Source organism: Thermobia domestica, chromosome 10 (assembly GCF_964235325.1).
Source record: "Thermobia domestica chromosome 10, izTheDome1.hap1.1, whole genome shotgun sequence".
NCBI classification, from domain to species: Eukaryota; Metazoa; Arthropoda; class Insecta; order Zygentoma; family Lepismatidae; genus Thermobia; species Thermobia domestica.
The window spans coordinates 158143671-158168603 of NC_137463.1; the positions used below are offsets into that span (position 1 = coordinate 158143671).

The 24933-nt window shown below is 34.4% G+C and overlaps 1 protein-coding gene across 2 annotated transcripts in view; it reads right to left on the reverse strand.

Moving 5' to 3' along the window:
* Positions 1–6799: 6799 nt before the first annotated feature.
* LOC145662788 (uncharacterized) overlaps positions 6800–24933 on the reverse strand; it is a 71494-nt gene continuing 53360 nt past the window's right edge. For both annotated transcript variants that reach the window (XM_081728671.1, XM_081728670.1), the window contains exons 7-9: positions 23841–23992; positions 17650–18342; positions 6800–15453 (exon numbers count right to left, since the gene is read on the reverse strand). In XM_081728671.1, coding sequence (XP_081584797.1) covers positions 17668–18342; positions 23841–23992 — 827 coding nt within the window. In that variant the 3' untranslated portion in view covers positions 6800–15453; positions 17650–17667. The remainder of the gene's footprint in view (positions 15454–17649; positions 18343–23840; positions 23993–24933) is intronic.

Below are 24933 nucleotides of genomic sequence, written 5' to 3' on the forward strand. Positions count from 1 at the left end.
CAATTTCTTTTTTTTCCTACTTCAAGACTATACATATATTTATATTATAACTTTTTTTTTGTTGTTGTTGTTGTATATTTGTAGGACTTACCTTTAAAATATCTTTATTTTGATTTTTCTCATCACTTTTTTTTTAAAAAAATCTTCTTTTGTTTTAGTTTCTCGTACTAGATGTATGGCGTCGCCACTTTCGCTTATTTCAGAACTTGTCGTCTGCCTGGATTCGTCGTCCGATACAGCCTATGCCATCTAGTGTTTTTTAATCTTAACTTCGAGGTCGTAACTAAGTATGATTTAGGTTTTTTTTTTGGTTGTTAATTTTGAATATTGAGAAAAAATTTGAATGTATACTTACATGTGTTTTTTAAGTTTCTTTTAGATGCCGATGATTGTTCTAGATCTTCCATGTATTCAGCTCTTAGACTCAATCATCTTGTTTGTGGGGAGGGCATGTTACGATACGATACGTCGGAGGTCCCTGGTTCGATTCCAACGACAGACTTTTGGATTTACGTCATCTACTTCGCTGGATTATTTTTATTTTTTTTTTCTTTCCTCGGAAAGTTCAATTATGTAGTCTCAAGCTTCCTAGAAGCATATTTGTATACCTTTGTGTTTTATTAAAAGATAAGTGCAATAGCAGATTCCTTTAACCTCATATAAAGTCACTACCCTTGTTTGTTTTCCTACCTTTGTGCAACTTATCAACTTTCTACTTGTGTCTGGCTACGTTTCCATTTCTTGGCAGTGTCACTAGTCTGCGTTTGAGGACATTGCTCACATTCAACTTATTTGTAAATATTTCGAGCGCCCAGTTAGCTTTTCTCTAGCTGACTCATTCGATTGCCTCAACTAAAAGTTATTGTCTGGTAACTACGTCAACGATTATTAAGTGTGTATTTTGTATTTTCTACTTTTCGCTGAGGTTTAGCTTTGCACTTGAAATTCCTCAGAAAGTACAATTCAGGATTAGGAGGTGAAGTCCCCAGCGTGTGAGGTCTTCGACTCTCAAACGTTTTGACTCATGTGACGTCACGAACACGGTGTTAGGAGAAGGTGAGTTATGGAGTGACCATATTTGTTATTGAGGAAATCAGGAGGTGTGGTTTGAGACCTCAGTCCGGGAAACAAAACTGGATGGTGGGTGTTTCTCGGGGCACTTCGTTTGGAGTTGGAAGAACAGCTACGAGCCAGCGAGAGGGAGAGAAGAATGGAGTTACTAACTTTGAAAAAGGTACTGTTTATTTCGTCGAAACAATAAGTGACTACGCCAGACTAATTACTCTTTTACTTAATTGTCCTTACCCTTTCTGCTGCACTTTTAAAAGCTAATTTGAGTATGAGTTATGATTTCTAAATACCATGAGCTACATTTCCCACATGCTTTAGTTGTAGAATTATCTTTAGATGAGATTTATTTTTATATTCCAGCGCTAGTTGCTGGTGGTGGAGAAGATACCCCAAAATCTAGTCATCTATCGGTCTCATAATGACCAAAGCGATAGATGATATGAAGCTAAACATAACTACTATTTAGTTGGTAGTGGTTGAAGATGGACGTTCTTATTCCAGATCTCACCGCGTGTGAAGTGCGAGCAGTGATAAAGATTTTGAATGCACAGGGCATAGCACCGATTGAAATCCATCGTCAGCTGTGCCAAACTATAGCCCTAACATCATAAGCAAGCAGATGGTGCGTTGCTGCAGACAATTTGCAGCAGGACGCAAAATGTATACGATGAGGAGCGCAGTGGGAGGCCAACCGTAATCACATACGACCTTGTGGATTTTGTTCGGGAAGGCATGATGCAGAATGGTCGCATCACAATAAAGGAACTCAGCGGTCAGTTCCCGCAATTTCCCGCCCCTTATACACACACTATTGTCACGGAGCGCCTGTTGTCCAAAAAGTTGTGTGCCAGGTAGGTGCCTAAGCAATTGACTCCAGAACACAAAGCACGGCACATGGGGTTAGCATTGCCATTTTTGCAACGATGGACAGCTGACGATGGATTTTAATCAGCGCTATGCCCTGTGCATTAAAAATCTTTATCACTGCTCGCACTCCACACCCGACGGGAGCTGAGATTGGAACGTCCATCTTCAACCACTGCCACGATGCTACTGAGAGCACTATGGAAGTTACGCTGGCGCATGCGCCATGCTAGAACCTTACTCTCTCATGTGCATGCAGTCACTTCGCGCAACATACGGCTTCCTAGCTATGGCACGCGTAAGAAAGTTACTTTTTGGATGCGCCTCGTACATCTTTTCCCTGCATTTACAAAATATGAAATTATAGACGCTCCAGTTAGACCTCGCCCAACTAAGAGAACAGGCTGGATTTGGAAATAGTTATAAAACAGTAGGTTAAATTCAGGCAGTGAGAGAAATGATAGAAAGATCAAACGTAGGTAACTTACTCTTATGTACCGCATTCATTGACTGTGAGAAAGCTTGCAATGCCAAATAACAATGCAAATATCCAACTGGTCAGCTGTACAGAACTGTACGAACAGAACAGGATACAACACGGTGATACTATTTCCCCCAAGCTTTGATATTTAAGATAAAAGAATAAATTAAAAATACCCATCTTTTCGCTGGTGGTATCGTTCTCTTTGCGAGCAACAATACAGATCTGCAAGATTTGATAGAAGAGCTGAATTTTAAGAACAAGGAACTTGGGCTGAAATTGAATATGGAAAAGACTACAGTAATGTTCAACAACTTCGTAAGAAAATCAAGAATTGGAAGTTGAAAATATGGAATTACAAGATATGTATACTTACGCCTACCTGGGACACGATATTTATAGATGGCAACAATAGAGAATGAATTAACAGATGTATTAAGCTAGGGTAGAAAGAAGTATTCGGATTTTTGATGAATGTACGAGTATTCCAATAATTTTGATATAAGGATTGGAGACGTGTATACTAATAATATGAGACATTAAACATTTGGAGACTACATGACGAAACATGGTGAAGTGTGTGCTACGAACACCGCAGAGATAGAAAATAACAACATGAATGAGAAAGTTCAAGATTAGGAAATAGATTTCTGGACTTTCGGCAACTACAGCCACGTTAGCCCAACACGTACGAGGGATGACTTCCCTTGCCGATCTCACACTACTCGAAAATTGGGGAGGAAAAAAGGAATGGGAAATTTGGGAAGTGGACTGGGGCCATTATAGTAGATACCAACTCGAAATTTGCCTAGTGGAAATGAGGAAAACTTAGGAAAACCTGTAGGCTACTCACTTAGGATGGCTGGCTTGGGAAATGTTTTACACTTTTCCGACCGAGTGTCTGTCACCACTGGGAATCGAATCCGAGACTGTTCGCACCAAAGCTGAGAGCGTTAGTGACTACGCTACGCGGGGCCACAAGATCAGAAAGACGTACAGTAGTGATGGATATTATGAAAATAACAGCACCGAATTGGCAATGGGCCGGATATATTGCAAGACATGTTGATTGATGGACAAAAGCAATTTTTGCTTGGATACTAAGAGATAAAAAGTGAGCTACGAGAAGTCCTCATGCAAGGCGGTGCGACGAAATCAAGAAAAACTAGGAGTAGCCTGGAAAGAAATTAACCGAGATAGATGGTTGTGGAGATGATTTGGAGAGACCCTTCTAGGAGTGGATTGACTATACGTATAGTGGAAACTGAATCAAGCTAGCTAAGAAGAAAAGTTAATGGAGAGCTTATGTGTATTTGGTGTTGAACCGCCTGATTCCATAGGTTACAGAGTTAATCCCTTGTAACCTCTAAATAATAAACAGAGAACAATGTAATTTTATACCATGCAAATATCAGCAGGGAACATTGTTTGACATACTCTGTTATACAACAAGGTTAACAATGTAGCCAACTCAACATAAAGTTTTGTTTTCTCAAATAGCACTACATCAGATTATAATACATTTTAAATACACATTTAAATGAAAATTTACAATGTTTCATTTATTATTCAGTATTGGAAACTAAGGACGCCACAGTATTACAAACATTCTAATACTTCGATCATGAAATGACGAATTTCGAATGACTACAAACACAGTTAAAAGAGATTGAAAATTTGATTTCTTTCAAAAGCCTTTATTCTTTCTATTAACTATTTATATAAGTACCTCATCCAATTGCACGGATGGCTGTCATACACGTGAAGATCACAATTCACTTTATAGCAATGTGACATCTCAAACCGTTCTGGAGATATGGTAAAAGAAGTTGCAGTTTGCAACGCTGCCTAAATTGTGTGATTCGGAGAACTTGTGATTACATCTACCAAAAATTATTGTTGTGTCGTTATAGAAGCGAAGTATTTTTTTTTTTCAAAAACGTTCGTACAAATACGTCATTTTAAACAACATATCAAATTTTACTTTTCTTTGAATCTACCAAATGGTTTGAGATATCAAATTGCTGTAAAGGACATTATGTTTCTTTCTGTCTTTGGAAACCGTGTAGTTAACTGGGTGATACTTTTCTCAACAATTTTTCGAAGTAAAACCATTTGAATAAGTCAACTTTCCAAGTCCTTATTACTTTGTTTCTACTTGTTCGAAATAAGTCATATGGTGACCGTAGTATTAGACATTACGGTATTTCAGATGTGTATTACCCTGTTCGTCTCACTTGCGTTATTACTGTTGGAGGCTTCAAAAGGGTCTTTCCTGGTAAGATAGTGAAATCGGCCCTTGATCCAAATTGGGTCGCTATTGACCCAAAAGGTTACCCTTGACCTAACACTACCTGAAAAAAAAAATTTGACCCCCTACCGAATTATCGTATCATACATGCTCAAAATTGAATATTTTTTAATTTTGGCGGGGGTGGTCCAAAATTTTTTAAAGTTTCACAGATTGTAGATACTGTATAGATGCAAATGTGCATTTTTTTATTCAAAACTATCGATGCGTATTTTCTTTATTTCTTTGCGTGTTAAAAATTTCAAAAAATTGCGGAAATTTTTTTGGAGGGGAGGGACACGTACCTGATTTTCTGGTTAAAAAATGTGTTATACTCTTAGGTACAACATATATTTTTGGGGGGGCCTGAAAGTGATGGCAACGTTGTCAAAAAGAAATAAAATTGAAAACAAACGTGTTTTTCGCAGTTTTCCCACCATTTTAGGGCCCTCAAGGTGAGGACCCTCTTCAAACAATCCTTTGCCAAAGTTTATAATTTCCCTTTCTCTTGCGTCCCTTCCGCTTCTGTCGTTTTTCGGCTGCTTCGAATATGTCCATTTCGAAACAGAAACACCACATATATCTCCGCAACAGTGCTTCCATTTCAACTGACTCTTGCACAGCAAAGTTAAACACAGCTCGCGGTAGAGTGTGCCACTGTGTGCGGCCACTGAAGCAAGCACTGATAGACACGAGAAACCGTCGCACGGTATGTTTAACTTTGCAAGAGTAGGTTGAAGTTGAAGCACTGTAACGGAGATTTATTTGGTGTTTCAATTCCGAAATGGACCCAATCGAAGCATCCAAAGAACGACAGAAGCAGAAGGGACGCAAGAGAAAGGAAAATTGTGAACTTTGGCAAAGAATTGTTTGAAGAGGCCGTCATCTTGAGGGCCCTAAAATGGTGGAAAAACTGTGCGAAAAACACGTTTGTTTTCAGTTTTATTTCTTTTTGACAATGTTGCCATCACTTTCAGGCCCCGAAAAAAATATATGTTGTACATAAAGGTATAACAAAGATTTTAACCAAAAAATCAGGAACATGCCCCCCCTCCCCAAAAAAAAAGTTTTCTCTACAATTTTTTGAAATTTTCAACACGCAATGAAATAAAGAAAATACGCATCGATAGTTTTGAAAAATACTATTATTTGCATCTATATAGTATCTACAATCTGTGAAACTTTCAAAATTTTTGGACCACCCCCACCAAAATTAAAAAATATTCAATTTTGAGCATGTTTGATACGATAATTCGGTAAGGGAAGCGGATAAGGGGTCAAAATTTTTTTTGTGGTAGTTTTGGGTCAAGGGTAACATTTTGGGTCAATAGCAACCCGATTTGGATCAAGGGGCGATTTCACTATCTTACTTGGAAAGACCCTTTGGTGGCTTTTTGATATTTCTGATATTGTAGCGTCCTTAGTTTGCAATACTGCATAACAAATGTGCTATTGTAAGTTTCCATTTTATATGTAACTTTGAAATATGTAACAACTTGACGTAGCGCCATTTAAAAAAAATACAACTTAATGTTGGGTTGGCAACACTATTAACTTTGTGGTATCATGTTAAACATACCAAACACCAAACGATGTCCCCTGCCGATATTTGCATGGTACGAAATTTCAGAGTTTTTTGTAGATTAGTTTAAGTTACAAGGGCGTATGAAGACATAAATGGTCTACCTTTATATACTGTATATATATACACACTAAAGTTTATATTGGGGACCGCGGTGGCTCAGTAGTGGACTGTTCACCTCTGGTGCGTAGGTTTTATGGTTCGATCCCAGCTCGCGTTAAATGGACTTTGTGGTGAACAAACACCGTCTGTGTGGGTTTTCTCGGGGTTCTCCTGTTTTCTCCCACTTTATTCATTCATTTCTCATCATCACCATCTCCTTTAGCCTAGCTGGCATAAACGTGGGACGTAAAACTGAAAGAAATATAAAGTTTGTTAAAATATTTTTTCTGTGTGAGCACTCTCAACTGAAAAGTAGATATACCAAACTAATTTAGATAATAAATAATAATAGTAATAGAAACAGTGGTTATTTTCTCTTACCAAATACTTATCAATAAAACAAACATTAGACAAAAATTGTTATTAATTCAAAATAAATGACTATGATTTAGTAAAACACAAACAAACAAAGAAAAGAAAAAAGGAAGTTTGAAGTGTTGAGCTACCTCATTAAATCAGCAACAATGAGTACTTCATACAAAATGCTTCTGACCTCATGTATTCTTACACATACTATTTACAAAGCACATTTCCTATTCACAGCCCTTAAATTTATATTCCGATTCTTTGAAATCGCATAAAATTTACATAATTGGAACAATAAAAAATTAACATGAAAAACACAAATAAGACAAAGGAAAGTATATTTCCCTAAAATTATTATATTCTAGCAAAATTCAACACTCTTCTTACGCTTTTAAGGATGCTTGAATTTTACAGCGCGTATCCACCTATTTCAGGAAGCTGCAAAATATTTAATATTAGAAGTTTACTTTAAACAAAAATTACAAACTACTTTAAAATATGCCTAATTTATTTGCACATTTTCATTTGAAACATGCTTCACAAAAATGCATCTTTAACTTTTCAAAATAATACTTTAATTTCAAATATGACTAGCTTGTTTCTTTTTAATTAAAGGAAGTCCCTTATCTCAGATACTTCCGCATACATTATACAGTTTTACATTTGCCTTTGTGCGAATAAAACGTTTAAAATGCAAATTATCTTAATTTATCTATCATTCCGTTCCATTGTTAAAAGCTTTTTTTAGTTGTTAACGGACACAATTTCATAAATGCAAGTACATTTTCTTTAAAGAGTTATATATAACATGTTATGATACAAAGTGAAGAAAAATGAAAGAGTGAACGTGAAGACAATAATGTTATAAACAATAGTTTCCACATTTTTAAAGACTCTTAACAAATAGAATTAATGATATTTAGTGCACAGGACAGTATGCTTGAAGATTAAATACTAACAGGTTAACAGCAGGAAATGTGAGATAAATTTTCAAATATTGACATTTTAGAATTATTCACAGACCAAAATACACGATTGGAATCCGACGTTAGCTAGATCAACTTCTCAAATCTTCAGTATTGAAAGGGACGATTAAGTCGATATAAATAAACAAAATCATAGGTTAGTTAGTATGTTTTACCTTAATTCTTTGATTTCATTCCTATTCAATAGACAATATACATAGACAATGGCATAACGTATACAAAATCCCACCTTGTTTTAGTCTTTGTGCAAGTTCCACTAACTCATTAAAACCTACAGATACAATAAAAACCATTCATTACTTATAATACTTCTTCGGAACCCTAACATGTATGCATTTCGTTCTCTGAAACGTCAAATTTGATTTAGTGGCACGCATACAAAGACTAACAGAAGACTGAATTTCGGGATCATCACAAGTACATTTGATTTCTGTATTACAAGGTAACGCCTACTAGCATTCCGAAGCAAGATTTTTGATTTTAAATTTAATCTGTAGCTCCAAGTACGAAAAAACGAAAGATCTCTTAAATTGTTCAAGCTACACTGAAAGCTTTTTTTTTTTTTTTTTTTTTTTTTTTAAGCGTAGTTTCAGAATGTTTTTAATCTGTTATAGACACTATGATTCTGCTACAAAACTATCTTTAGAAAACATAACTGAAGTTTACTCAGTAGAAAATTATAGTAGTCATTTGATTCTGAACATATTATAATATATGCGTACATGTTTTAATAAATTCATTGACGAAAGTAATTTCCAAATTGGATCACCTGATAATTGTGTGGTCCCTTCAACCAATCAGCTCTTTGAACGATGAAAATAGTCTTCATTTCAATACTACATTGATTACACCTATACATAAGAATTACATTTACACACCACATAAATATGAAAAGAAATCACAGTAAGGTAGAATTTAAATTTCCAGTTTTCTTCATATTTCCCGGGTTCGAATTCAAATCTGGATGTCTGTACTTTCTTTTATTTTCCTTTCATAATACATAAAAAATTCAAAATTCCAACTTCTTTCTTTTAGTATTTAGCACACGAGATAAATAATCTCCTTTAGTATTTCCACAATTGATTTTAATCACTGGAAATGTTACTCAAACAACTAAATAAGATAACATGAAAAAATCTAAGTACACAAATCAACAACATACATACATTATGAAGAAAGTTATAATTCGCGAACATTTACTATACGCTTAACAAAATATTATTTACAGCTATGTCCAATAATTATCTTAACCGCCACACACAACAATAACAATACATAAACGATGATAAAGAAAGAATACATTTGTAGCTTATTCTTTTAGCTGCCATCATGTTTTCTTACTAGAGCATGAGACACAAAATATTTCATTAAGTAAGCATCTCTCACAACAAATATACATACAAAAGTAAGAACATATTATTTCATACCAAACACATCAAACATGAAAAAGTACAATCACTGGAAAAAAAATTACCGTACAAACACGAATAACTACCTACAATTAGAAATGTTCAATTATCGTATTTTTCTTTTCAAAACAATTCTTGTTGTGGGTCGGATCAGCAACAACTACTATTTGCTTAGCACAAAGTCATCGATATGACATGAAAGATGTACTGTTTTGTTATTAATGCTGCCCACTTCCACATGAGATAGAAAGTCTTATTATTTTGATAATATTTACCATCAGATTAAAATGTTAAGTGGTATAAATTGTGTACAAACTACATTTAACCGTCACTACATATGAACAACTGTTTTCCATCTATTTAGATATATTTTATCTTACTCTCATTATAAACTGAGGATCACAACACGTGCTCATTTCTAACGCATATAAATACTCATCTTTAAAACAGTATATTATATACAAAACATAATTTTAGTATTCCCACATCAGTACGTTATTCAGGTAAGACACAAAAATACAGGCAAACTGTATAAATAGTTAACATGTATACTTACATTCAAAAATAGTTTTCTCGTTAAGTACAAATTGGTTAATACTAACGTACAAATATATATGTTATCAACAACGTTCATTAGAAAGACATACGTGCAGCTTTTCACGTCAAAAGTTGTGTGTACCCTAATGATACGTATTTGAGCATATTTTGTTTCTTATCCTGTTACCAAAAGAGACAAATTTAACAGTATTTACACACTCAAATAAAAATATCGAAAATTCTATAGCAATTCTCGTGTCAATGAGCGCTAATACCAATAAAGAAATTACATTATATAAACATGAAAAGATAATATTCTGTTATTACATTAAACTAATTCCCATGTCTGTTGTCAGATCATGCCTAATTTATAAAAACATATGACTGAATAAATTATTTCCACGATCAAATGCGAAATAATTGCAGCACTAAAAGCCATTATTTAACTACAATAGGAGTTCGTACTAGTATTTATAGTTTTGATAACGGAAAAGAAGGTATAAGTGCATGCAACATCAGTCACGGTCGTGGAACTCATAAACATACATAAGTTCAGGAAGAAAGGAATTGAAATATTTCTGATGCGAATATTTCGTTGTCTCTTTAGATCAAATTTAAATCTACTGTAACCTGAGAGTAATTGCTTCATGTATATATAATGAGTTGTTTACACAGTCATCAGCCAAAAGCCATATACAGCCGAAGTCTTACATTCAAAGATCGTTGCATGCTTTGATAACAATGATCCAAATGAGTTTATAGAATTTTGTGAATGATTCTCACACATGTGCAGAAATAACAGCGGTTTTGAAAATTAAATTCTTTAGTCTGATGAAGCCACTTTTGAACTTAATACTACTATAAATCGACATCACTCTATACTGAGCTAGGAACATGCCTATGTACTGTTGTGGAGGAGGAATTTCTGAGGAATATTTGTGCAGTGTAACCTATCGTCCTGAAGATTAACTAAATATTTTTTTTTCTTTGAAGAGTCGAACACAGGTGCCTCCTACACAAAAACGATGCAACATAAAATCTGTACTACTCATTACTGAAATATTCGCTGATATAAATGTGGTCTATTTTCAACCGTATGGTGGATACATTTTTATTGTGACATGAGAGATTTTCTCGATCTCACATTACCACAGGTTTATATAGGGATGGGGATTTGTGGAAATTGTCGATCACAGGACTAACAATCATGTATCCTTTACGGCAGCGTTTCCCAACCTTTTTCAACTTGCGGCACACTACGGGTGTTACTTGGATTCTCGCGGCACACTTATAGATATTATTTGTAAATATAAAACACAGTGATATTTTTCTGATTATTGGTTTCCTTCTCACAGAGAAGAAAGCTCGAACACTTTTTTCCCCGTGGTAAATCATGCTTATTTTTCATTCTAATTTAAAAATAGAAAACAATTGCAATGAAATATTGGACTCAAGTTTTTAAAAATACGCTTTCTTTTTAAAAACTGTATCCAACCTTTTACTAAGAAGGAAGATTACTAAATAACGAACAAACAAACAAATCTCATTTACAAATGTAGGTAATTTGTCGAAAGGACTGAATGATATTTTAAATTTTCAAGTTACGAAATAGTCTGCAACAATAAAGAAGCAATAATGGTCATAACAATAACAACAAATACTTTTTTTTAACATTAGAAATGTACAGAACAGTAACACGGTATGAAACTTAAAATTGTAGATTCATAGTAGAGGTTCATAGTAAAGTGAAATACAAATATACATTTTCCCTACGTTTTACAATTTGATTGCTATAAAATTAATAATTTTGTTTCGATTCCTCGCGGCACACCAGTGGCCCATTCACGGCACACCGGTTAGGAAACGCTGCTTTAGGGTATACATTACAGAACACAGTATACGCCCAACAAGTACGAAACTTGGTGGATAGAAGTGAAGAAACCGGACATGCCTGTACTGCTATTCCATCACCAATAATTATATATGTGTGCCGCTCTGTTCTATGTCTTGATTGGTGTGGGAGAGGGAGAAAGATGCATAATTTCGAACATTAACAAGGCTCATAATGTAACAAAAAATATGTTCATTTACATTATATGTTTATTCAAATCTTAACACACAGTGGATACATAAATTCCTGGAGTCCTGTATATTTTATAAACCACACACACACATTTATTAGCACAATGTTGCAAACTGGTGTATATATTCTGCTTTTGCGACTCAGCATTGTGTGCTGCTTTGTTTTTACATTCTGTAGAAGTTCTTTGATCTCTTACACGGCAACACATTATGATATTCTATATTGTTTAGATTACATAATATTGTACTGTTACACAATATAGTAGAAACATTATAGCTATATTTTGTAACGCGTATATCACAGTATCAATTGTTGACAAATGTTCGTTTGTCATCTATTTGTATTTATATCTTTGTCAGCAACGAGGCTATATGGGACGAGACCTAAAATGAGATCTCAACCAGTGCAGTCCATTCGATGCTTTACAATTTCACAGACTATAACTAATTCAGGCTGTTAGATAAAACAACTGCGATACGTTTCTGTATTGATATCTAGTATTTTCAGTTCTCGGAAGGTTAATACGTTTTACTATAGCCATATTGGGAAATACTATGGCCATCAATGCGTACATGTTCCATGATGGTCGCTTTTTATACTTATTTATTCTTAAATTATTTGATTATTCTACTATCACGATTCACGCTTACAATGATGTATAGCACATGCAAGTCACTTGATGTATATAATCCTTCACTTTAAAATCATGACTGCTGCAAAATAAAATAGGTTCAAGGTGATCATCATAGGGCCCTTTACCCTAGGTGTACTGCGTACCAACAGTCATGGCTGAATTTTTTTTAATGTGTGCGCCAAGGAATATAACCGAGCCAACTCACTACACACCTTACCGAGGTACGTCACTGACTGACGAAAACTAGTACCTTCTCGGACAACAGAGAGCCAGTTTTTTTTTAAGGAACACACACGAATGGAGACATCTTTCAGATAAAGGTCTTGTTCAATCAGAGAGAAACGTGTAACATCTACAGCAAAATAGTTAACTACGAATTATTTGCAAGCAGGATGTAAGTACTTTCTACAATCAAAATATTTACTTATCGCATTCCTTGTACAGACACAGCAAAAATAGTGTACCCAGTATACCGATTTTAACGTTTTTTCTTTTAAAGCTAACAGCATGTACTTCTTTATACAGTACAGTATATTAGTAACTCAGTACAATATATACGATTTATATCTATTTTTGCTGGTGATTATGTGAAACAAAATGATTACTAACAGGAACATGAAAGTTGTGTTTTGCCTTAAACGGCATAAGAACACGAAAATGAAAAATATATGTAAAAGATTTTCATTTGTTGTACATTTCTACCTAAAACAAGGGACACTTAAGTATAAACCAATACTCTAAGTTTGTCCAAGGTAAAACTTTTGGATGCTGTTCGTCATGTCCTAGACACGTAAAGAGGGCTATGAAGAAGAGATTACAAAGGTATAATCATATTACGTAGCTTTCACAAGGTCTTTCAACTTTGTTTCGGGCAAAACAAAATATAATGTTCAGAAAGTGAGAAATCTATGTGAATCTCAATAAATATGAAATTTAGTTATGTAGTATGAAAAACAAAGATAGGCTCACGAGCTTTGGCGAAGCTAAGAATGCTAAATGGATATTCTCACATTAGAAGAACTATTAAGTGAACTACATGAGGTTATAGTAAAACCATGAATAAATTAATCATTCCATTTAAATCTTCATTACGATTTTGGTTAAGATCAGTTTTTACTGAACATTTTCTCTTGCGTTCCTACGTTATCTGGCTAGTATTTTGTATCCATGTGTGGCACACTATGATCTATTACACAAAACGCTTCCAAGTATACTTTGTTTATATTTTGGCGTATACTGTAAGAAACCACATTAAAATATTATATTTCCATATGCTCTTACTTGATTCCATAAATCTGTTTACATATGAACGACAGGAAACCGATTTTATTTTTCCGGCACTGGTGGACTACTATGGCGTACAAATTCAACTTTTCTTTACATACGAGAGTTCAAAAGAACCAAGTGGCTGACATGTATTTTTCCAATATATAGCATTTAAATTAAATACTCTTTCTTTAGAGATTACCTAAGCTGGTGAAACACGGACAATTGCGTTGTTCATAATCAGATATTTGCATGTGATCTCTATAATAGGATTTCCTGAACATTTTATTTACGTGAGAGTAAAAATTAAGGACAGGAATTACAATATTTCACTTCTTCCCAAATACTTTTCTTATATGTACAATATTTGGTATTCGTATTCATCAAATTATCATTCTTCCTCAAATTGAATAAGTTTATTTATAAATTATCATCAAATTTGCTGGAATCAAACTATAAATTATTACCTAATGTTTCCTGCCGCTTGTAGGTGGAAAAATGAAAACGATGCTACTATTCTGAAATCTGGTAAGACGTTATAATATTCCATATAGCCACTCCAAAACACTAAACATAGAAAGAATCAATTATTTGATAATTTGTTCCCAAAATCCATGCAGTAATGGCAATGGTTTCTAGTCTATTCAAGTTTTTTTTTCTTTCTTTCTTTCTACTGTTTCCACTGCAGATATCTTAAAATATTTGTATCAAATATGCTATTCTAGTTGTTGCCTTCTTTCTCAATTTCAATATTACGCATTGTTCTGCAATTTTAACTACAATACTTGTATCGAAAGAGAGGTCCTGTTTCAATTTTGACACGATAAAATATTGGAAGTTACATATAGGGAACTCGCAGCAGGCATGAACTGCGGAAAGACGCTCCAAATAAAGTAATGCGTAATAGCTCTGAAAGGAATAGCTAAAATTTAATTTTATTTTAAATGCTTACATTATTTAAATTAATCTTTCCTTACCTCAAAGGTGGACTAGTTGATATTACTTGACATTTCTCAACAACGACATGGGAACAATGCTATAACTACGAATATCTTATTCCTATATAGACCTCTTACACAAAGCACTTAAAAATTAACAACATGACAATCTTAAGTCTTAGTTTGCAGAAAGATCTGCAATTTTAATTAGTCTTAAGAAAACGACCTTTTTAAATTGTCATCTACAATGATATACAAATTTCATAACAATAACAATTTACAATCATCATTATATATAAAATGTAAATTCAAAATGACGCGAGAAACAATAATGTGGAACATTGTAATAACAGCAATCAAATTATTAGTTTCATTTTCGATTACCATTAAGGGATTTTGACCTAGAACATCAATATAACTTGCTTGAGCTGCTACTGCTTTCTGTACATATTAGGCCATATTAAACTCTTCGGTTTCTCACACGCAAAATGTTAAAATAACATAAAAATTAAAAATACGGAAAAGTGTTATAAAAATACTTACTTCATATCGCACTTCGGAAACTGAATTGTTAATTAAACTTTATCGTAACCCATACATGCATGTTTCTGTAAACTACGAATAGCTAAATATTTAGGAGCACCCTTAGATAACTAAGAAAAGTCATGTACATTACAGTATACGAAAATAAATACTACTCAAAAATAAATCTTAACTGCATATCCAATGTGAAAATATATTACAAAGAAAATGTTTCTATTTTCTTGCTTTTTAATCTTTAGTACAGCTGCAGTTCTTAACGAGTCCAAACGTATCATAATTAGCATAAATTTATACATCCAACCTGCAAAGATTAGAGGATATTATTACTACTTTTAGCTACTAGAAAGAAATACACATAAAGGAACAAATATTTTTATTATAATATCCTTGCTTATTTTAGACTCTATAGCTAATTTTCTTCCCTGCAGAAAATAGAATGATATAAATTCAAAATTGAGTACAATATACGAGATATACTAAAGAAAGAAAAAAAAACTCTTTGTACGAATTATTACAATAAAAACGCACCAAAAAGATATTCCTGTACAAACGAATAAATAGCTTAAACTTTGATTCTGCATTATTTAAAATTAAATCAAAAACCCGAAAAAAGAACCAAAAATAAGTATTTATATTTCCCGTTTAGTTTCAAGTTAAAGTTATATTGTAAAATTTCTATCTATAGTAAATCACTTCAACGTTTATGGACATTATTTGAATTTCCTTAGGAAGCAAAACAGTCCGTCACCTTGTGTTATGTTAAACATTGAAACCCTTACTGTAGATCAGCTGTGTCATTTAGGTGCCTATACAGACGCTTCCTTCATGAAAATTTCAAGGGCACTTTTGAAAAACAGAAGAATTTAACAGTCGAGAGTGGCATTTAAACCTGTAACTTACATGTTCTGTGTAATTTATAGCCAAGTTTCGGTTCGATTAAGAAAACTTTCTAGAACCAAATTCTTGAAGTAATTCAATAGAACTTGAAATATCTATTGAAAACACTGTATTTTATTATTGCTTTTTAAAGAAAGTACCTAATACTATTCTTGACATGCAGATACTTATCGATTTAATAGAAACACCTGAAGTTGGAAATATCAGAACTTTGAAAGAGAAAAGGAGAACTCGAAAAATCGATTTTTTTTTCTCGCATCAGACAGGAAATTAAAACATTGAATTTCAAATGCACACTTTTTCAATCAGCCTTTTGACTCAGTATTTATTAGAACAAAAATTCGCCCTTGCTACCTTGAAGTACTTGCAATACCCTGTACGCATAAGGACAACGTATGGGCAACACAATTACAAGTCGTAACGCGCCTGGAGTGTCAGCACAGGTTTCACTGAAAACCAAGACGTTGCGGCCCACGGTAACCGCGAACACCACAGAGCCGCCGCCGTATTTTATGGTTGAACAGACACACAGCTGATCGATCATAGTTTCTTTGAATGTCTGCCTTACATAAATGCGGCCTGTGTTTTGAAGTAGGTGAACGATGACTTATCCGATCATATCATACGTTTCCAGTCATCAGCGATCCATGTTACATATTCGTGGCTCCATTGGAGTCGTGCTAAATGTTATGGTCTCGCATTAGCGATTTCGGCCGTGCAACTTGAGGGTATGTCCATGTCATGTAACTCTCGATGGTCTGTGATTGTCGATACACGATGGAAAGTGCTGCCTGATTTTCTTCGTCATTTGCATCATCGCATGACGGTTCTGTGACAATCCGCTTTAATGTTCGGCGGGATCTGTCACTGAAGGGTTTCTTCCGACCACCACTCCTCTTCGCCGATGTAGTTTTGCCGTCCGTCATTACCTTGAACACTCTACATTTCCGTAAAGTTCGCATCATATATCCGAGTGCTAACAATCTGCCTTCTTTGGAAATCAGAGAGGTTACCCATTTTATACTACCAGTTGCCGCTTACTGCTCCCCAGGGAGTACGGAGTTTGTTCTAACAAACTACCATCAACAGCCTGGCACTACGGCCGTAGCCTGACCGTTGCCAACTCAGACACCTGAAGTGTTTCCAATTCCAGATGTTCCCATTGGATTTATACGTATCTGTACATAAGTTCCCCTGTTAAAATATAAAATGATTCATAAGTGTTTCTCCCAATATCGTAGTGTTTTCATTTAAAGGGCAAGTTCATCTGACCTGTGTTTTCAGAACTGATGTATCTGTATCGTTCATCCCTTCCTAATGAAACTCACCCTGTCGACAGATAATAATAGTTACTCAACAATTGGTGAAATAATTAATAATAAACTTGTGTAAGTACACACAGTAACATGTTCTGCTCCCTGCGTTCCATTTCTAACGTATAAATACTAGATACTGACACAAAAACTGTATCATGGCTCACTGAAACAATCACCAATCTATCATAGGTTTACTTATCACCAAATGCAAAAACTACTTATATTACAAACTAATTGTTAATCCACATATACTAAGAAGAAAGTTAATTATCTACGTAATTTACCTGCTTTCTTAGCTTCTTTTACAATGGAAATTTATTAAGATCTATACCATTGGATCCTGGTATAAGTTTTTCTCTCTGTGCAGCATCTTGTCGTGGTTCCCCAGAAAGATCTAGTGTATTAAGGTCCACTGAATAAATCTGTTGTTTACCCTCACAGTCAGAAGATATCTCCTTACTTTTAGGTACAAATGGCAACTTTTCTTCTCCAAATTCAGTATTTGAAAGAATGTCTTCAAACGGATATTCTTTAATATTTCGAGCTGCAACTTGTGGACATTTGTTTAACTTACGTTGGACCTCTTTCACTAATGATGTTAGTTCCTTACCATCTTTACAATTTAGTACTGTTTTGAACTGACATGCTGATGTAGGATAAATACAACAATAATCTATTACCGGGAAAGATTTCACATCATGTATGTAACTTAGCATTCGATCAAAATCCTTCAATAGGACAAAGCGACGGAGATTTCTAGCTTCACGAGGAATATCTGACGTAGAACAATAAGGAAGCATTACTGTCAAAAACTTTGTTGATGAACCTTCTGCAAGCTTTTCCTTAAGAAACGTTAGCCCCAATTCATATAGATTTCTGTAGATCACTTCTGTTGTCTCCTGCTCGTACTCTGGTGAGGGTACAACCATAACACAGAGCGCTTCTGCAAATGCATTGCTGAACCATGTGAATGGATCCTGAAAAGAGAAAAATCAATTCTGAAAAATACGTATTTAACTCTCTTTTACGCAATAATTCTTCACCACACTTAAAATCAATTCAATTATGTGTATTTTAGTATAAACTTTGTGAGGTCAATCCAAAACAAATCTGACTTTTGTAGAAAAAAAATACAATTATTCACTGAGCCAATTATTCAGAAATTAAGCTCCTTCGGAGTGGTCGCTTTGAAACTGTACACATTTGGAATGTTTCTTTACATACAGCTGGGACTTCGCGTTCCTCACGATCAAATTAGAAGTCATGTAGGGAGGAATCATCTTATAGTGGATTGAGCAGGATGACTGACCAGGACAACTTCTGTAAATTTCGTATATCAAAATTTACAGGAACATGTTTCATGTTTCGTTCTCTACAGACTTTCAAGAAGATTGTACCATTCTTAGTTTGTGTGATGACCATAGCATTGTTCCTGAAAGACTACCGAATCTTCAAAATAATTACAATTTGGATGCCACAAAGCTATCAGAGAAATATGATGGAATACTCAAGTATTTCCATCACTTCATGGTAAATAATTGTTGTTGATTTGAATTTAGCGTCCCTTTCAGCAATACGACTATATAGGATATGGACCTACAACTTAACGTGGGATCCGAAGCAAATGAGCTCCCACCGCGAATCGAATTTGGGTCTCTCTTCATGGTAAATGAGAACCTAACTGAAGCATATTACACTCTCTCGCTCTCACAGGTTGCTTCTCAGCTACTCACACGGAAAAATTATCACGGATGCTCATAAATGTGTGTATATGAAAGTAAGCTGTAAGTTCAACAACCATGCAGAAAGTGACTGAAGTTTATCATTACGTATGAGAATTTTGAGACGGGGATTCGAGTAACTAATCTATATATATAAAATTGAAAATCACTATGTTTGTGACTAAATCTCCTAAACCGCCCTACCGATCTCAATCAAATTTGTAACATGGATGAGATGCGAGGCTGGGCTGTTCACTTTCATGGTAGAAGTGAGGGTTGGGGGAGGGGGTAGAGAAAAATAAATAAAACTTAATATCTCCTGAACCACTCGACCGATCTTGATCAAACTTTCAACATAGATGAGGTTCAGGCCTAGGATCGTTTTTATGATTTAAATTTGACGGAGCAACGTAAGGGAGGAAATGGACGGATATATACACTACCGGCCAAAAGTAATGCATCACCCATGGGAATGCTGTAAATACGTACAAGGTGTACCGATTTTCATGAAAATATGTTGCAATGTTATACATAAATTATCGTTAAGTCGTTCTGAAACGTTTCTAAATTTGTCACCATTAAAATAACTTCTCGCGATCAAAAATTAGTTCAAAATGTAGTGAGACCTCATCCTCACAGCAAAAAGAAAAGTTCTTGACAAGTAGGAAGATAATATGCTTTTAGCTGGTATAAATATTAACAGCAATACTTGTTTACATACAACATAAAATGTCATTGTAAGTACGAAACCAGCTGCAATTGTGCCTAGTTTTCTTTTCTGTTCGCCTTTCAGAGACCAGTGGTCATCAAGAGTTGTCAACTAAAATATACTAAGTAAGTTATTGTTTGTCCGACACATATGAACAGTATGGCTAAATTCGTGAACTTAGTAAAGAACAAGGTGCTGTTATTGTGGAATTGTACACGTTAAAGTTTTCTACGTGACAGATTGCTGGAAGAGTGAACATATGTCAATCTACAGTTGTTCGCCTATTCAACGTTTCAACGAAACTCTGTCAAATGTTAATTGTCGATGACCTGAAAGACCGCGAATAACGTCAAAGAATGAAGATCGGTTTATTGTGGTGACAAGCAAACGTCAACGAACACTAACTGGCCCATAATTCGAGAAAAACTTAATGCTACCCGAGAAACAATCATATCTGTTAAAACACTGAAACGCAGACTTTATCTGTATCTGTTAAAGCACGGTTCATCAAGGGGATGCATTGCAACACCACCAAAACTTTTGAGTAAACAAAACAAACGTAAACAATTGCAATGGGCTAAAGAACATAAGAATTGGTCAGTACAACAGTGGTATAAAGTGCTGTTTAGTGACGAAAGTAAATTCGAAATTTTTGGAACTAAACGTAGAAAGTTTGTTCGTCGACTTCCTGGAGAACGTATGCTCGAACAATGCATTAATCCAAGTATCAAACATAATGGTGGGTCTGTCATGGAATGGGTTGAATCGCGGGTGAAAATGTTGGTGATTTAATGAAAATTGAGAGAACAACGAAAAAAGATTATCATCGCATCAGTGGCGAAAGACAGTGGCAACAGGCTTGTCGGCCAGGGATTTATTTTTCAACAAGACAATGATCCCAAGCACACATTTCATTTGTGCAAGTCGTACTTAGAAAAGAAAGAAAGACGAAAAGAATTGATAAACATGCGATGGCCACCGGAAGGCCCGGACTTAAATCTGATCGAGTTATTGTGGGATGAGTTAGACAGAAACGTTCGAAAACGTCGACCAGTTAATAAAACACAGTTGTGGGTACATTTACAAACTTGTTGGAATGGACTTAAAGCCCAAACATTACGGAAATTACTCGCGAGGATGCCTAGGTTGTGTGCTGCTGTATTGAGAGCTATTGGTGGATATTTTTATGAAACCCAAATTTCAATGATTTCGTTTCACATTCTGACTCTTCTGTTTTGGTTTTGTGTTACCCTTTGTTGTTTCGTTTCACAAATATAAAATTGTTCTATTTGTGTTCATAATTATGTGCATTCATTTCGTTTTCTACTGATATCGGTAGTGATGCAATACTTTTGGCCGGTAGTGTATATATATATATATATATATATATATATATATATATATATATATATATATTCTGAACTATGTAATATATATCAATTTATATATTCTGAAAGTGACTATTTTTGTAACTTAATAACTCTTGAACTATCCGACCGATCTCAATCACATTTTCAAGATACATGAGGTTCGGATCTGGAAACATTTTCGTAATTTCACTTTAACGGTAAATCCTAGGGGAGGGGAGGGGGACGTATAAAAACTAATAAAACCTAATAACTATTGAAACACCCAACCAATCTCGATCAAATTTTCAACATATATGAATGTTGGGTCTTCGTTTTTTTTTTTTTTTTTTTTTTTAATCATTTCACTTTGACGAGCCAACCTAGAAGAGAGAGAGGGGGGAGATATATGTAAAAAAAAAAAATTAAATTAAAATGGCTACCTTTGTGACTTCATCACACTTGAATCACCCAACGAATCTGAATCAAATTTTCAACACACATGAGTTTAGAGGCAGAGATTACTTTAGGCTATTCATTTTTACGATGCAACGTAGGGGACGGAGAGAAATTTAAAAATGATCAAAAATGACCGATATTAGTGTTGAATCCATAGTTTTCGGGGTCGATGAGAGAAACAGTGACACTTCTGATGTTGTTTCAATCGAAGTTCAGCCCTGATAGGGAAGGGGGATAAAGATTTAAAAATGATCGAAAATGACTAATATTAGTGTGAAATTCATAGTTTTAGGAGTAACTGAGATTAACAGTGACAATTCTGATGCCGTGTGCCGCAGCACGGAGGAGGGGAAGGGGAAGCTGTATATAATAATAATCGAAAATAGTTCGAGATCATTTAGATGAACAGTGACATTTCCGATCCGGTTGAAATCCAAAATTAGCCCCGCCATTTGGGGGAGGGAGAGAAAGAGAGATAAAATGATCGAAAATAGCCACTATCAGTGTTGAATTTATAGTTTGTGGGTCGCTTAGATGAACTGCGAAACTTTCGATCCCATTCAAATTCAACCCCGTAACTTGGGGGAGGGGGAAGAAGAGAGATTTAAAAGAGATCGAAAATGACGATATTAGTGCTGAATCCACATTTTTTAGAGTCACTGAGATGAACAGTGTCAGTTCCGATGCCATGGCCCGCAACATGGGGGAGGAGAAAATATACATCTATATATATAAATGATCGAAAATGACCAATATTAGTGTCGAATCCATGGTTTTCGGGGTCGGCGGGATGATAAATGATCTTTCTGATGCTGTTTAAATCGATGCCATTAAAAACGAAAACAGCATATTTCACGGGTACTAAACACATGAGATACAGAGTTATGCATTTAAATTTTCATTTCAACCCAGCGAAGTGGGTAATATATGCTAGTTTGCAATAAAAATTAGTGTATTTAACGAGCCTGACCTTTACGAACACAAGCACTTTTGTTGAAGATAATGAAGAAAATGATGTGTTTTCTTACTATAATATCCTTTAGCTCTCGGCTATCACGTTACTGCTGATTTAAAGTATATTCAAAACAATGTATGATTGTTGTTAAAGCAAGACCCTCATTTGACACATTATATGCAAAGATGGTAAGAAAGTAGGTATAATAACCATTCGGATAATCTTGGTAAAAAGTTATGTAAAATCATCATACTGCTTCTGAAAAAGTATCCTTATATCTCCAATCCAAAAAAGCATGACGAACTATTAACTTCATCTGTATAAATTATTTTAAAATGGTAGAGTACAGAAAAAAAAATATATCCGAACATGATTTCTCATGTTTTATAAATCTAAATAAACTGTTGTTTTGAATTTCAGCAGGATTTCAAAATGATACGTAAGACATTTACTTGTTCGAATGAGGAAGAATTCCGCGTACTTTTTGCTAAGGGCACAAGAATTGATGTACTCAGAAGTTTTCCTAGCGAAATGCTACGAGGAACCGAGAAATCGTTAAATATACGTATATGCCTTTAAAACTGAATGTTTCGAATTTATTCGTCATGCACAGTATCTCCGTACAGGCACCCAAACTTTGTCTCGAGTACTACATGTAGTTTTAAGTGATTTTATGGAGCCAAGTTTCAGTGATGATATCGTGATTTGGTCGGAAACTCATGGATTTCGGTTCCGCATAGACTGCTTAACCGCAAGAATAAAAATTATGAGGTTGAGAGAATAATTAATGCTTATTGTAAAGAAGCTAAGATGTTTCGTACTATATACTTAATCACAGTACAGGGAATTACTACATTTTCATTAATGTTATATTATTCCAGTAATACTATACACTATTGTACTATTCCATTCCAGTAATGGCACTTAAAAACAATATTATTTTTCTTAAAAGATTAAATGCAACAACTCCAGACATTTAAAAGCTAAAATGTAAAAATGTAATTCTTTGGTTCTAGATATAATATACACGTTTTCGAATAAAATATACAGCCTAATAGAAGTCTTATATAAAAGTAGAAACACATACAATACGGATCATCCTAAATATTGACTTTCTTAATTTGCATCTTTAATATTTCTCAACTTTCCATATTACAATTAAGCCACGATAGACTTCGTCATAGAACAACAAAAAACGTTTATACTGTTATGAACATAAAGAAAACTAACGCAAGAAGTAATGAATATTCTACCACTAATACGATTTTTTTTTTAAGGCACTTACCTTATTTCCAGATTTAGGAATGCTTATTTCATCCATTACCGCATCAACTTCACAATTGGTTCTCAAAAAGTCTGCAAGAGCTCTCACCACTTTCACATGTTCCTTGTGAGTTGGTTTATATATGATGAGTACATTTGGTTTTGTTTTATAAGCTGCAACATGGTTCAAAAGAAAAAGTAATACTGAGGGAACGTCACTATATTAAAGAATATCAATTAAACATTTGTAGAAAGATCTGACATTCTATAAACGAAAAGAGAGTTAGGATGTCTATTTATTTTCCAGATCTTTGCATTTATGAAACATCCAGTTGTAAACAGCACATTTTTTTCCTTACAGCGATTTTACATTTTGATCTTGATCGACCAGTTTGTCGATTTATCAAACGAAAACAAACGATGCTCTTTACTGCAATATAATCTTAAAAATATATATATTGAAATCCATTTATATATGTCACGGTCTACCCTGAACACAAATTACATCAAAATGTTCTATATCAGCTGTATCAGCAATTTTGCTTTTTCTGTTACCGTTGAAGCATTGTTTATATGTGAAAGAAATATCAATGGTAAAAATGAAACAATGCAAAAGTTTACCGTAGATAACTTACAAGTATTATCTTACAGTATATCACAACCCTAGTCAGTATATTTTAGGAATTATTATGTACACCTTCATGACAAAGAAACAACAAAAAGTAAATATAATAATAATAATAATAATAATAATAATAATAATAATAATAATAATAATAATATGAAATTTTGTGAGGAAACATGCAATGTTTTTAGTACATGGAATTGCCTGTAAAAGCCTGTCAGATTTTGACAGGCGCCTGTTTCGGCGAAAACACATGTAAATAAAATATTCGTTTTTAGTACATGGAATTGCCTGTAAAAGCCTGTCAGATTTTGACAGGCATTATACAGGCGCCTGTTTCGGCGAAAACACATGTAAATAAAATATTACAGATACAGTGTCTTTCGGTGATATGCATGTCGAAAAAGTATTAAACTTCTGTTGGGAATTTTGCACGGAAAAAATGTTGTACAGAGCCTGTACATTAAAATAAGAACATACACTGTACACG